Here is a 16,020-nt window from a genome sequence, read left to right as displayed (position 1 = left end):
TGAGGCTGGCCAGCAGGGTGTGTCGCAGGTTCCCTACTTAGATTAAAAGAAGCAGGGCGTGGGCAGAACGTATGACTCAGGCAGCCCCAACACCCAGGTTCACCTTGCCTCTCGCGTACAGAAAAGATGCTGAAGGAACGTGGACACGATGGGATCACAGATGAATGCCTCCCCTGTTCTACAATACCTGCCCACTTGCACTGTGTCTCACGGCAACAAAAAGCATTGCCCAGCTGAGAACAGCAGCGTATCACACTTTGAGAAGCGGTGATGCTGTGTGGGTAGAAATGCAAAGGTATTAAAAGGGATAGGTTTCCTCTTCCTGAGCTACGGAGGCCTCTGTGCACGTGCAAAACACTTTTCAGGAGCACGTGGCAGCCTAGTAGCTGATTTTAACTTCCAGCAGCTGCTCTTTGTCCCTTGCTGGGTACTGCTTTGCAGGGCCCTCAACTTGCAAGGGCAGAGCTCTGCAAAACGGAAGAAAAGACTACAAAACTACTTTTTGTAGGTGTTCCTAGAGTTATGCCGAAGCACGAGGCCAGAGGGTTGCTGACACAGTAAAGGCTGTCAAATTTGAGAGAGCTTTGTCTAATTCCCCAGCTAACCTGGCCTCTCTCATATCACGTTGGAACCGAAGCCACAGACTCCAGTAAACAGTCAGACCGAAGCACCAAGCAAAACTTTTCACTTAAGAGGAAAAGGGAATTTTCAGCCTGATAAACAGGGAGGAGAGGCCACAAGCTCTCAAAGAAAGTGATAAAAAAATCCCCAAGACTGAAACAGTAAAGTTGGCTCCTTTGTAGGGTATGGCCTTGCAAAGTGTCTCCAGAAAGCAGAGACCTCTGGTTCATCTCCCTTCAAATTCCCTTCCCTGCTTTCTCATTCCACACGTGTAGGTGAACTCTTCCAGGTTAAGGGAACTGACTCCAAGAACCCTCAGATTTTGAGGGATGCACTATTCGTCTTTATTTATAGAAGTATTTCTGTACTGATCTCTCACAAAACATCAAGATAGTGTACAGCAATACGAAACACATTTAAAAGTAACTCAGAATCATCCTTGAAACTACTGCTTAAGACATTTTGGAACTCAATGTGCTGATCTACAATCCTTGCGCTGACCACAAGAACCCTGAATGATCCCATTTTGCAGTTTTGATCAACTGAGGTCAGGGGGACTCCCTGGTTATAACTCAGGAAGGCTGGATTTTGAACTCACCTCCAAGTATCTGCAGTTAATCGTTTGACTGGCATGTAAAGCTGAGCAGGTTTTACACTTGTGCCAATGAAGCAGGAGGATTGGCCAAGGCTAGTTTAAATTGTGAGAGGCTGCTCCATCCCAGGGCAAACTCCCTTGCCCTCCCTCTTCCATGCCCCCCCCCCCATTAGACTTCTTTCCCCAACAGCCACCTGTAGGGCTCCCCAAGCACCCTACCCAGAAGGTTTTTTATATTACAAAAAACCCCTCCCAGGAATGGGGAAAACGCGCTGGATCTCGGTCAGAAGCAGAACTTGGAGAGCTGGGAGCTTTCCCTTCCCTTGCTGGGCTAATGCGAAGCCAAAGCGGGACGTGTCACAGCAACCACGGGAAGCCAAACAGAGAGAGCAGCAAAGAAGTCTTGCACACGGCAAAAGCGCACGTACCACACCGGGCAACAGCTGCCGCCACTGTGGAGCGGGCACGCTGGCTGCTTCCGAAAGGGTTAAAAATGCAGTATATCTACTGCACAATCTCCCCCTGTGCAAAGGCGCTCGCAAAGCTTTGCTGATGCAAGGAAGCCCAACCGACACCACCTCGCTTGCTCACACTCGGGGGCCTTTCCTTGAAAAACTGGCCAAAGACCTTTCCTGATTTTGCAATTAAATAATAAAAAAAACCCGCAAAAAAGGGAGCTGCAGAAAATCACGAGGCACCCAATGCCAGCTCTGCGAAAAGGACTGGACCTGGAGGCCGGTCTGCAGCCGGGAAGGCGCCTCTGCTAGGGACCCCCATCCCGGGCAGGCAGCCGCCGGGAGGACCCCAGCAACGGGCGCTGAGCTGACGGAGAGAGCCCCCCCCCCCCCCGACCACCACCTCTGGATGACAGCCGAGGCAAGGGAAGGCAGGTCCTTACCTTAGAGACAGTCATGCAGAAAGTTGTCTAGGAGGAGTGAGGCAGCTCTCCAGCAGGCAAGCGGGGAAGCGGGAGGGCGCTGCTATTCCCCCCCTCCTGAGAGAGAGAGAGAGAGAAAGAGAGAGAGAGAGAGCGCGCACGCGGGCGGGGTGGCTCGGAGAAACCGCCTCTGGATTTTCCCCTGCAGAGGAATCAGCGTCAGTGGTTACAGGAAGAGCAAAGGACCACCCCCTCCCCCTCCCCTTTGGCACAATCTGGTTAAGCTGCCCTTAGTTTATTCCGGGGGGTGTGTGTGTGTGATTCTGTCCGACTGTGTACTAAGAAGGGACGGAGCCTCCTCTGCAGGAAGAGAGGCAGGAAGAAAGAAAAGGGGGAAAGAGCCAAGCCGGGGGGGGGGGGAGCGGAGAGAGAGAGAGAAACCAGCAAAATGAAACTCCAGGGGGAGAGCAGAAGCAGCAGCAGCAGCCCAGGAGGGCGGGGGTCGACATTCAGCCTCCCCTGCAACACCCTCCTCTTAACTCTTGATGGACCAAATATCTGGGCAGAGGGATTCGAGGATGCTCTTCAAAGGGTTGCCACAAAGGCCCAGGCTGGCCTTGGTGGATGCAGTTGGATGGAAGAACAAACCAATGCAGTTTCGGAGAGGGAGGGAGGAAGGACCAAGACACCCACAAGTTTCAGTGCCAAGGCTGAGGGTTGGGCACATCTGCTCCCCCAATTGTGGAGCTGGGCGGGGGGGGGGTGTTTGTTTGTTTGTTGCATTTATCTGTCACCTTTATATCCCACCTTTTCCTCCAAGGACCTCAAGGTGGTCACATAGCTCACCCCTTCTCATTTAATCCACACAACTACCTTGTGAGGTAGGCTAGGCTGAGAAGCAGTGACTGGCCTTGAAGTCACCCAGTGAGCGGGAATTTGAACCCTAGCTTCCTAGGTCCTGGTCCGACACTTTAAAAGCTGGCAAGCCTCCCAGCCTTGACTACACATGCATGTTCTTGTGGTCCGGTTAGAAATGGACACAGTCATGGAGAAGGCATTATCTATAGCAGCCTCCCTCAATGCACTGCCCTCCAGCTGTTTTCAACTTCAGCTCCTATGAGCCACAGCCAGCATGCAGCACAAAACATCTGGAGGCTGCTATATGCCGTCTCTGGCTGGGTCTGATGGGCATTCTGCTTTGAAACACCTGGAGGGAGCCAAGCTGCAGATCAATGGAACCTCCATGGACAGGTATTGTACACCTCTGAAAAGTCAATGCTGGAACAAGCAGTGGGGTTGTGTGGCTTTTTGCCCTCTGCTGGTGGCATCTCTCCCAGGCACTGTATCACAACCAGGATCTCAGAAAAGGGCATTAAATCCTTAGTCTAATCCATCTTCTCTCTTTTTAGGTTCAGACCTGAATGGCTTGCAAATGGTAGAAGGGCCCCGAGGAGTTCTGCTCACTCCAGACAGTCGCTTCCTGAAGCTTTTGTTTCTGAGCATTTGTTTTATATTATTTTATTTTATTTTCATAAAATTTATGCACTGCTTATTGTAAAACAACACAAAACCTCAAAGCGGTTTCCAAAAAGGATAAACCAATAATATAATTTTAGAAAAGAAGAATCAACATCAATGATTTAAGCCTTCCAAAAAGTAAAAATAACAATAGACAAAAAGAAAGGAAGGAAGATTAAAAGTCGCACCAAATTTCTAAGTATCTCGGTTGGCTCGCTAAACTGAAATGTTTTTAGCAGGTGCTGAGAAGTGTCCAGTAAAGGCGCTTGCCTGACCTCAAGTGGCAAGGAGTTCCAAAGCTTGAGAATGATTGAGTTATTACAAAAACAGGAAGGGTATTATGTGGCACCTGCAACAGGGCCAGTTCCATCAATAGAAGCGGTTGAGGGGGCATATTTGGGGTAAGGAGATCTTGTAGGTAAACTGGTCCCAAGTACTTAAGGGCTTTATACACTAATTATAACACCTTGAACTTGGCCCAGTAGCAAACTGCCAACCAGTGCAGATCTCTGAGCACAGGTAGGCTGACAAGATCCCACTCCTATCAGCAATCACGTTGCAGCATTCTGCATTTTCCAGTTCAAACACAAGGGAAGCCCCACATAGAGCACATTGCAGTAATCCAGCCTTGAAGTAGCCAATGCATGAACAATATGGCCAAACCTTTCTGGTCCAGGGATAACTGTGGCTGTTGAACATCTCTGTAAGGCTCCAAAGTCATGGACTGAGAGAGGAGAGGGCCTCTTGAGTTTGCAAGATAGCAAGCCCGAGAAAAACTTGGAGGAATCACTCGTGCCAACTTTAGAAAAGTACAAGCTGTGTTCTTTGTTGCACGTTATCAGAGCATCAGTTCCGCCGGGGAATGTGATGTGCGTCCCTTCCGGGCGGCACCTGGTGGAGCTCAATTACTCCACTGGCACCTTGCAGGATGTTTGCAGAGACGGATCATTGGCAAGGTAGCTTTGAGGTCAAAGCTGGGACTGCTGTTCCACCAGCTGGGCTGGGACATCCTGGACCCTGCTAAGCAGTGATGAGTAACAGGGAGAACCTTTGCTCAGCTGCCCCTGCTACTGGAGAAGGCAGATGGGGCCACCATTGTTGTTGAGGGCTGCCAAAAAAGGCCTTGAGGGCCACATGTGACTTGACGTGTTGGACTACCCTGCCCTAACTGCTACCATCACACTGGCTCATGGTATCAGCTATCTTGATGCTCTTTCTGTTAGGATCCAGCCAGTACATTCCAGGCCACACCAGGTCAACTATGAGCGATTGTAAAGTGAACAGTTCCTAGGCTTCTTTTTCTTCTCTTGCTAAATGAACATTGTCTGGTATGGCGATTGCTGGCAATTGCCCATCTATTTACAAATACCTCTGATAAAAACGAACAGTGGTTTTATTATTATTACTGTCAGTGCTAAATTCTGAAGTGCCCGAGGACAGAAAATAATAAAATTAAATCCTTTCTGTCTGTCCGTTCAATCCCTCCTCAGTTTGCCAGCAAACAAAGGGGTATTTTTTCCATAAGGAGACGATCCAAGTGTATCCTTGCTGAGCTGAGGCATTTCATAAAATCTGCCTGGATCTGATAGTCAAGGAATGCCAAGAAAACTACTTTCTTGTCTATCTTTTTCGGTGGGGGAAGAAAGAAATATCAGATGATGACAACTCTTTTTGTGAAAGCCATGATGGGTTTGTGATCTTCAGAAAGGGGAGCTTGCATTGCATTGTGTTTGGCACAGTGGGACTGAGACCACTTTGGGGATGGAGTCAGGGGCAGGACCCAGAGATGTAGTGGTTAGAGTGCTGAACTGGGACTGGGGAGTCCAGGGTTCAAATCCCCGTTTGGCCATGACACTCACTAGATGACCTTGGGCCAGTCACATTCTCTCAACCTAACCTACCTCACAGGGTTGTTGTGAGGATAGCAATGGACATGCAGTGGCTCCACCATGCGGCACTTCCCATTATCCTCAATATTTCAAGAACTGGTGAACCTGATACACGAAGGTACAGGGGCCTTAGTTAGAGATTGGAGAGAAAACTGATTCGGTCCTCAGTTTATTTATTTATTTATTTTTATTTTTTAAAATAATTTTATTGAATACAAAAAAAAAAGAACACCAAAGAAGAAAAGAAATACAGAACAAATTTCATACATATACACATAAACACAATTATTTATACATCTATAAAGCAATACTCAGAAAGAAAGAAAGGGGGAGGGGAAAAAGAATAAACGAAGAAAGAAAAAAGGAGTACAGTGGTACCTCAGGTTCCATACGCTTCAGGTTACAGACTCCGCTAACTCAGAAATAGTGCTTCAGGTTAAGAACTTTGCTTCAGGATGAGACCAGAAATCGTGCTTTGGTGGCGCGGCGGCAGCAGGAGGCCCCATTAGCTAAAATGGTGCTTCAGGTTAAGAACAGTTTCAGGTTAAGAACGGACCTCCAGAACGAATTAAGTACTTAACCCGAGGTACCGCTGTAAAAGAATTTGGTCCTCAGTTTAATGAGGGGCAGATGGGGCTCATCAACCTGGAAATGTTGCCTACTAGAAGGTAAAATCAATTGCAAAAATGTGGTGGCACCAGTTATGCAGAATGCTTTCCTTGCTGAAATAGGAAAGTCCCCATCAGTATTGGCATTCCGCCGACCCTTGAAGATGCACCTGTTTAGGTAAACATCCCTTTCGTTTTCCGGCTCAAACCACCTGCTTAAATTGTTGTCTTACCTGTTGTGCTGTTTAGACAGGCATGTTTTGGTGCACATTTTAACTGAGGGTGTTTTAATGTTTCGATGGGATTGCTTCGCCTCCCCCATCAGCCCCGCCATCCTACAGTTGGGTCCAATGGGAACTGGAGTCCAGAACATCTGGAGGGCACCAGCCTGGGGAAGGCTGCTGTTGTAGCCTCGCAGGAATGATGAAACCCAGCCAGGACTGTGTGTGCAGATTAGGAGTCCTGAGCTGCACTTTTAAGCATGTTGCTGCTGCTGCTGCCGCTGCCACTGAAATTAATCCTGTTTTTGGCATCTGCTGTGTGTCCCCTCTTGGCAAAGCAGACAACCGCGCCTGAGCAGAAATCTGCAGTGACACCAAATCTCCTCGGACTGCATTGCACTAAACTCCCCTTTGCAAAGCAATGTGGGTCTCCAGCACCTTGGCTGCCAGAGGGGAGAAGGGGGCTGCCTACAGCTCCCTCTTATGGCCCTCTAATTGGATTTACCAGTATCTGTGTAGAAGCTCAGAGCGAAACCTCAGTGGCCTCTGCTGCTGAGATTCTCAAAGCATGGGGGCCATGCCAGGTGATCACTCTGATCCACTCCTGTCTTAATATCCAGGTCAAGGCTGCCTCTCGGGAACATTGCTAGGAATGGGCTTAAGTGGGTTGTATCTTTGATCTTTTTTGTAAGTGCCCTGACTGTTTTTGGGTGGGAAAGTCAAAGGAACTTGCTTTTAGATTTGGGGGGGGGGGGATTTACTGGGTAGGGTTTTCATTGGGGAAATGAATTGCTTCAAGGTGACTTTATCTTGGAAATAGTGGGGGTGGGCGGGGAATGAATAGGACTAATGAATGATAATTAATGGTTACTGGGGGGCAACAGGAATTGAATTCATTTGGAACAGGATCTGTTGGGAAACTAATTGAGAGGGTTTGGGGCACCTAAGAGGAACTAATCTGGGGTGCAAATTAATTGAAGAATTAAGCTGGATGGAGAATTAGCCCGTTTGCCTTCTTTGACATTCAAATTCTAAACGTTGGTTCTGTACGTATGAATTAGCATATAATGGAAGTGCTTATGTATGTTGATGTCTAGACAGGGGTAGGCAACCTAAGGCCTGGGGGCCAGATGCGGCCCAATCGCCTTCTCAATCCGGCCCATGGATGGTCCAGGAATCAGCGTGTTTTTACCTGAGTAGAATGTGTCCTTTTATTTAAAATGCATCTCTGGGTTATGTGTGGAGCATAGGAATTCGTTCATTCTTTTTTTTCAAAATATAGTCCAGCCGCCCACATGGTCTGAGGGACAGTGGACTGGCCCACGGCTGAAAAAGGTTGCTGACCCCTGGTCTAGAGGCTTCTGCCCTGATAAGTTTTATGTTCCTAGCAAAGCCTCTGCTGCTTCTGAATGGTTAGATGAGTGTCATTCTCCTGTCTGTCTGTCTGTCTGTCTGTCTGTCTCCTAGGATTTGCATTCAGGTCCGATTTGGGGACCACTTTACCTTCTGTTGGAAAATGTCCTTTGCATCCTGCAATATTTGGCTGAGTAACTTGCAAGCCCAGGCAGAAGACACCCTCTCGCCTCCAGGCATTCATTGGCCACCTGGCTTACTGAAGGGTTGTGGACCCGAGGCCTGAGCAGCCAAGCATTCCTGTCTGCCCTTTTGGAAAGTCCTGTCTCTTGCTCTGGGATGGCCAACTTTTCTATCAAATCCCATGCAAATCCCATACTAGGGGTTCTTTGGAAAGGAATCAAAAACAAAACTGCTGATATCATAATGTTGTTATGGAACTATATGGTGTGACAGCACATAGAATACTAGGCACATGTGATTTGATTGGATTGTTAAAATGGAAAACTTAATAAAAATTATCATTAAAAAAAAAGAGCTCTGGCTACCTCCCTTCCAAAAGGATATTGCAGAGTTAGAAAAAGTTTAGGAAAGGGCAAACAAAAATGATCGAAGGGATGAAGCAACTCCCCTAAGGGGAAATGTTGCAGAGTTTGGGAATTTTGTAGCTTAGAGAAAAGGTGAGCAAAGAGGTGGTGTGATAGAACTTTATAAAATCATGCACGGTGCAGATGGGGTTGTTTTCCCTCTCTCCCATAACACTAGAACCCATGGATATCCAATAAAACTGAATGTTGGAAGATTCAAGGCAGATAAAAGAAAGGACTTCTTCATATGCCACAGAGCTAAAGTATGGAACTTGCTCCAAAGGAGGCAGTTATGGCTACCAAGTTGGACAAATTCATGGAGGAGAAGGCTAACAATGGTATTGCTTCCGTATACCACTTGCTGGAAACCACAGGAGGGCAGAGGGCTCTGGTGCTCCTGTGCTGCTTAGCCTTATGGGTTTCCCATAAACATCTGGTTGGCCCCTGTGAGAACAGGATGCTGGACTAGATGGGCCATCTGTCTGATCCAGCAGGCTCTGCTTATGTCCTTCAGGCAGGGACTGCCATGCCTTTGATATCTACATGACAAAGGAACACAGGAAGCTTGCCTTACACTGAGCCAACAAAAACAAGGGAGAAGGTCCCCAGGCATATGAGAAACAATAGACAAGACCACAGGAGCCTCCCAAAGCAATGAGAACATATTTTGAAAAATAAAGCGAATAATTTAAGGCCACATATAAAATGTTTGTGTGTCTGTGTGCATATGGACGCCACAGTTTGTGTGACAGTTTCTCCAAAAATCTCAAACGTCTGTACATAGGAGGGCAACCAAGATGATCAAGGGTCTGGAAACCGAGCCTTATGAGGAATGGTTGACTTGGGCATGTTTAGCCTGGAGAAGAGAAGCCTGAGAGGTGAAATGAGAGCCATCTTCCAACCTCCGAAGGGCTGTCACATGGAAGATGGAGCGAGCTTGTTTTCTTCTGCTCCAGAGGGCAGGACCCAAACCAAGGGATTCAATTTGTGGGATGTGAAACACAAGAGCAGTCAAGTACAACATTCCTAGAGTGAACATGTTTACACATGGGGAGGAATGTTTGTCCAGCCAGCAGGTAAACTTCCTGTTCCCTTCTGGGCTGGGACAGACTTCCTCTGCATGTGACTAGAGGTGGGTGTGGCCTCACCTGTGCAGGTAACGACAAAAGCACAGGGCAGGGCAGCCATCTCTCTCTCTTTTTTGACTCCATGCAACATCTGCTTAGCCAAGAGAGGACAAAGGGACTGTTTTCTTATGAGATAGTTTCTAGGTATATGTTACTTTTCTAAGCTAAGTCTGCCTTCTGGGATCCTATTGTGAACAGAATGGTGTGTGAGTAAACCTTTTTATACTTTTATAGAAGACTGTGTCGTGTCTTATCTTTTGTGAGGGAATAAGGGGAAAATACCAGAACAGTTATTATAGAGGCTTTAGCGAGCCTGAGCAAACACATCCGCTGCAAGTTTAAAAGGGGGAATGTTACTCTGCTAAATTGTGAACTTGTTAACACAAGTTGGAAAGGCTATTTTCAGACAATATATTCTCTCCTGCATCCCTGAACATTCCCACACAATTAACAAGAAAGGAGATTATGACTAGACACTAGGAAGACCTCTCTTACAGTAAGGGTTGTTGGACAGCGGAATGGATGCTCTCAGAAGGTTGTGGACTCTCCTTCACTGGAGGTTTTTAATCAGAGGTTGGATGGCCATCTGTCAGGGAATCTTTAGCTATGATTCCTGCATTGCAGGGAGTTGGACTGGACCACCCTTGTGGTCCCTCCCAAATATACAATTCTATGTATACAATTCTGTTCCATTCTATATGAAATGTTAGATGAGATATCCTGGACTACATCCTGTTTCACGCTCCATCAGAAATAAAACTGGACAGTTCCTTTCAGTTGGCTGCCACAGATCTCACTGAGTCTTCTTGCTTGGTTTTTCCAAATTGCATTATAAATCACTTTTTATACCTGTGATGCTGTCTGTTTCCCATACCGAACCGGACCACTGGTACACCTATTCCAACAGGCAGTGGCTTGCCACAGTTTCAAGTATAATTATTTCCCCAGTGCTACCTGGAGATGTTGCTGGGAATTGAACCTGCGACCTTCTGCCTGCATAGCAGGTGCTCTGTGCCTGAGCCAGAGTCCTTCCCTGTGGACAAATGGCAGCAGGCCAAGCTTTCCCAATCATTCAAAGCCCTTGCTTCACTTCCTGAACTTCTACTTGTCTTGCAGCAATTAAATGGAGAGGGTGAAAAATTAGCTGCCCCAGCCATTTCCGGCTCTCAGCTTGAAATTGTGCCTCAGGGAAAGCATTTGCGGATACAGTCCTCCTCCTTGGGACATGTGGAAAGCAGTTCCCGCTGTGTGTGCCTCTGGGGTAAAACCAAAAATGAAACTGAGAGTGTGTTCAGCTTGGATTTGGGAGGTCAGCTTCAAGCGCTGCTCTGCCAAGAAATCTGCCTGTGCGCTTGGTTAGGTAGCTAGTCTCGGACCTTCTTTTACCATCTGTAAAATGGGAATAGGCAAAGAGAAAGGTGGTCAGGCCTTCACTTCCCTATAAACATATAACCTTAGCACCTGATAAGTGGCATCGCTGTCTTAAGCTCCCTCGGGGAGTCAATCAAGTGGGGAAAGCACTGCCAGTGGCATAGCAAGGTCAGCTGGTACCCGGTGGGGAAAGTTTCTTGTCACCTCCCCACATTGAAATTATCAAAAGAAGGAAAAGTAAGATACTCAGTGCTGTTGCACCCTCAGGTTCTGCTTATAGGCTTCCCATTGCAGCATCTGCTTGTCCACTATGAGAACAGGGTGCTGAACTATGTGGGCCACTGGCCTGATCCAGCAACTAACTTCTTAGGTTCTTCCACATCCTTCCCCAACCTTGTGGCCTCCCGATGTTCTGTACAACTCTGGGCTGATGGGAGTTGTAGTTCAGAACACCTGGAGGGTGCCAAGTTGACCAAGGCTGTTCTTATCTAATGCACATTCATAGGTCCATTAATTATACGTAGCCTCCTTCCAGCTGATATCAGGCAGGCTGCCTTCCTATTGAGCTTCCGATGCCTACCAAATAATTAATGTTTGGTTTTATAGTTTTAATTGATTCTTATCTTATTTATTTAATTGATTATTTTATTTATTTATAATGTAAAACTTATTTATCATGTAAACCGCTTAGAGACTATTGTAGGTAAGCACTATATAAATTGTATAGATAAATAAATGAACAAACAACAAAATGCAAAAAAAAAAAATCTAACATAAAATGAGTTAAAACGGGAAAGAGAAAAACAGTGCAGCTAGGATTAAACTTGCAGAATCTCTTTTCGCTTCTTTACTGCAGGCAAAAAGAGATCTAGTGGCGTAGCGTGGGTTGTCAGCATCCGGGGCAAGGCAAGTAATTTGCGTCCCCTAACCCGTGGATTTGCGCCCCCAACCCTAACCCCCAGATGTTGCGCCCGGTGCGGCCAGCCCCCCCTGCACCCCCCGCGCTACGCCACTGAGCAGCGGTTCTCATTAATGTTTTGCTTGCCGCTAAGGGGGCCAAATAGGTGGAGTGATTTGAGGGAAGCTTCCCTTCTTATGCTGTCGGCACATGCATTTTTTCTGCCCCTCCCCTCCCCTCCCCTCCCCTCTAGTGAAACAGGTTTTTGAAACAAGATAAAAACCTACAAGATCTGTTAGTGGTGGCTGATGTCCATTGACAGGACAGAAGGCAAGGAGCCCAACAGTAGGTGGCGCCAGAGTCAACGACAGAAGGACTCAACTAATTCTAGTTTTGCCCCCATCCTTGAGTTCTACAAGGGCAACACTTGAGACTAAGGAGGAGGAGGAAGCTGGCAGGCAAGGCCACTCCCCAAACTGATTATTCTGGGAGGAAGTATTTGTCCACATAAAAGCAATTACGCGACACAATGTTTCTAAATGTCCAGAGCTGTAGCACCTAAACTCTTTCACCAGAAACCATATTAACCTGCAACTCAAACCTCAAATAAATTCTCTTCTGCTAACAGGCAGGCTTATAATAAACTTAGATGGGGCTTCTCTGACAAATTGGTGCAACAAAAATACGGCAAAATTGCACTTGTGGGAAAACAATAATAAAATAAAATTGGCACAAGGTTTAAAGCACAAATACTCTTTTTGTAGCCGATCGGAACAGTTTTATTTAGTACATGGCTAAAAAAGAAAACAGAGGACTCGCATTATAAAACTTTTGGGTTCACATAAACTGTTTATCGCCTTCCTTAGTAGTCTGGGATAAGAACATTAGTTTATTCAGATGTTATTTACACTTATTGTCTAAACGCTGGCTTGTATGATGTTATATGTTGAAAGAGTTTAATTATAATAATAAGTAAGAAGGCAGGCAGGTGGGGTTTTGGCAGTGGCGTAGCATGGGTTGTCAGCACCCGGGGCAAGGCAAGTAATTTGCGCCCCCCCCCCGCTGCACTGTCCCTCCCCCATAGTCCCTCTCTCTCTCTCCGCACTGCACGCCTGGCACCCTCCCCTCCACAGTGGGCGGTGGCTCGGATCGGATTCGCACAGCCAGCACTGCAGTGAGAGAGAGTGAGTGAGCCAGGTAGGGGCAGAGAGCTGCGAGTGCGAGCGCATCCCCCAGGTGTTGTGCCCGGTGCGGCCGGCCCCCCCTGCACCCCCCACGCTATGCCACTGGGTTTTGGCTGAGGTTGGTGGGGCAAGGCTCCATTTGCTTTAATGGATAGAAAGCCATTGTGGTGCAGTGGTTAGACCAGGGCTCAGATGCCCCACTTGGCCATAGAATCATAGAATTGATTCCCTGCAATATGGGAACCTGTTCTCCTACAAGGGGCTCAAACCCATGACCTTGAGATCAGGAGTCTGACGCTCTATTGACTGAGCTATCCCATCCACAAAGCTCCCTGGAAGACTTTGGGCCAGTCTCTGCTTCTCTCAGCCTAACCTATCTAACAGGGTTGTTGCTGTGAGGGGATTAAATGGGGAGGGGGACAACCACATACACCACCTTGAGCTCCTTAGAGAAAGAGGTTGGGATAGAACTTAAATAAATCAGCAAATCAGCACTGCATTACCCAAAGGCTATAGAGGGATGTGTGCGTGCAACTCTCTGAATAAATCAACCAGTTGCCCACTCGCCCTACAGAGTGGGAGCGCTGCAGAAAGTAAGTGGGAGCACGCCCTCCATTGCTCACACTAGAGGAGAAATAGACCCTTCCCTCCCTGGGCTGCGCCTGCCGCTCCCACCAAAATAACTTAAGACTTCCTAGCGGATGCCGAGGGCCCCTTTCCTGTCATTGTGGCTTAATGCACTCTGCTTGCCAGGAGCCTTTTGAACCAGCTTGGCGTTATCTACAAATGAGCTCGGGGTTGCTGGACAGGATTCCCGGAATACCAGGATTCTGGCAGGGAAGGAACTCGACTTTTTTTGCCTCCTTGTATCATGCCTGTCTGGGTGGAAACAAAAGTGACAGCCAAAGGGAGGAAGAAAATGGCAAAAAAAATAACAATGCAAGACATTCCCAGGCTGAAGCCTTTCCAACGAGCCTTTGGGAATGCGATTCGAAAGCCAGCTTTTAAATCCTAGGTGATAAATGTTGAGGCAATCTCCGTATTATAGTTTGCTAAGTTCAATGCTTGCATAACTTAGGGCAGCCTCCCTCAGTCTCCAGATGATTTGAGCTACAACTCCCAGTACAAACCGGCCAACATTCTTACCTCTGGACCCGGGACATCATGCGGGGGCATCATCCTGGGGGTGGAAGTGACAGGGAGGAGTGGCGGCTCAGTCAAGTCTCCTGCCAATGTTAAAGTAAAAGATTCAGTCCAGTTTATTTGGGTACTAATTTTCCTGCTGATTTTGTCCCAGTGTCAGTTTCTGTTGCTGCTGGGTGTTTGTGTGTGTAGGTTTTAATTTCCTCTCATCCCCCTTCACCATTTAACTTTTTAAAAATGAAATACTGGGGAGAAAAATGGAGCTGTGAGGCAATGGAGAGCTGCTGTTGCTCGTTCATCTTGCTCCTATACTCTTCAGGAAGCAATAAAACTGCAAGCAAGAAGCACTTTACTAGAGGCACAGAGCCCTTGAGAGCCTCAATAGCACTTCACCTCCTTCTTTGCACTGAGAGACCGTCAATGTGGTGTAGTGGTTAGAATGCTGGACTAGGGACTTGGGAGGCAAGGGATCAAATCTTGAACTGGGCCATGAAGCTCACTGGGTGACCTCGGGCCAGTCACTGCCTCTCGGCTTCACCAACCTCACAGGGCTGTTATTGTGAGCACAGGGACTGGGTTGCCCATAAGATTGAAGGGGCCTGGCGCACACTTGTGACATCACACATGCAATGAGTGATGTCACACACATCTCCCAACACTTTTTAGACATGCTTAATTTCGTGGCACAGTAATTCGGTTTTGCATCTTTTTGCAACACAGTGGTTCAGTTTTACTATCAAACCAGAGGTTAAACTAACCCCTTTCTAGCCCCAGGAGGAGAGTGGGGAGTTTTTGCATGACACCTACACACTGCAGCCGACACACTAATGTGTCGTGACACAGCATGGAAAGCTCTACTCTAATGGACTACGCAGGAAGGATTCGAAACCTGCAGGACCAGAGATTCACAAAAGATTGGAAGAAATATACGAACTATTTGAAGAGCAACTGTAATCAACAAATTACGCTAGTAGGACTACAAGAAGTTTTGTAAGGAGAAATGTATGAAACATTGCAAAGTAGAGAAAGAACAGAGATATCAGTTATGAGTTAAATGCAATTGTGGAAGTAAGAAATGTATATTTAGTGAATAGAATGGAAAATTTTCAGATGTGATTGATGCAGTGGCGTAGCGTGGGTTGTCAGCACCCGGGGCAAGGCAAGTAATTTGCGCCCCCCCCCCCGCTGCACTGTCCCTCCCCCAGATAGTCCCTCGCTCTCTCTCCGCACTGCACCGCACGCCTGGCACCCTCCCCTCCACAGTGGGCGGTGACCCGGCGGCTCGGATCGGATTCGCACAGCCAGCACTGCAGTGAGAGAGAGTGAGTGAGCCAGGTAGGGGCAGAGAGCTGCGAGTGCAAGCGCCCCCCCCCCCGATTTTGCACCCGGTGCGGCCGGCCCCCCCTGCACCCCCCACGCTACGCCACTGGATTGATAGAAGTTCAAAAAAAATGGTATAAGATATGAAGTATGTTTAATTACTGTTGAAAATGATATGTTGAAAAACTTACTAGTCCCTGCATCGGGAGATGTTGCGCAGGCCAGTGTGACCTTGTGCCAGGCATGCCAGTCCCCACAGTGTCTCCCAGCACTTCACGGGCCGGTGCAGCCTTCTGCTAACTGCAGGTAGGCCTGGCGGAGCCTGGCAGGCTATGGAATATTGAGGGGGCCTGCCCCCCTTTGAAAACTGGGGCGCCCTTGACCCCCCAGCCCCCTAAATAGTGCCTCTGGTTTTGAGGATAAAATAAGGGGGGGGGGAGAAGTATGTACACCTTATCGAGCTCCTTCGAGGAAAGGTGGGATATAAATGTAACAAAATAACAATAACAAATTAAAAAGTCGCCATAACTCCAGTCTGAAATAGCCAGAGAACATAGAATTACTAGAGGCCAACAACGACAGATCCTCAAGGTACCCTGTCAAAAAAGTTGGTGCATAGACAGTGACGATTCCAAAGGGTGTAGAAGCAGTTTGGCTAAAACCAGAACTACAAACAGGTATGTGGAGAGGGCTGTTGATGACTCCTAG

The 16,020-nt window shown here is 47.6% G+C and overlaps 1 protein-coding gene and 1 long non-coding RNA gene across 2 annotated transcripts in view; both read right to left on the bottom strand.

Annotated features, from left to right (window-relative positions):
• The window catches only part of CORO2B (coronin 2B), a 77,225-nt gene extending 74,873 nt beyond the window's left edge, over nucleotides 1-2,352 (bottom strand). Inside the window, exon 1 of the mRNA XM_083412143.1 lies at nucleotides 2,115-2,352. Coding sequence (XP_083268269.1) covers nucleotides 2,115-2,129 — 15 coding nt within the window. The 5' untranslated portion in view covers nucleotides 2,130-2,352. The remainder of the gene's footprint in view (nucleotides 1-2,114) is intronic.
• Nucleotides 2,353-10,206: 7,854 nt separating this feature from the next.
• On the bottom strand, nucleotides 10,207-14,646 carry LOC310663917. Its single transcript, XR_014504672.1, has 3 exons — nucleotides 14,386-14,646; nucleotides 13,996-14,075; nucleotides 10,207-10,785 (listed from the first exon to the last, which is right to left on the bottom strand). It is a non-coding gene; the product is annotated as an uncharacterized lncRNA (long non-coding RNA).
• Nucleotides 14,647-16,020: the final 1,374 nt, after the last annotated feature.

This window comes from Podarcis tiliguerta (assembly GCF_965153285.1).
Source record: "Podarcis tiliguerta genome assembly, chromosome: 14".
NCBI lineage: Eukaryota > Metazoa > Chordata > Lepidosauria > Squamata > Lacertidae > Podarcis > Podarcis tiliguerta.
This window is presented reverse-complemented; position numbering and strand designations above follow the sequence as displayed.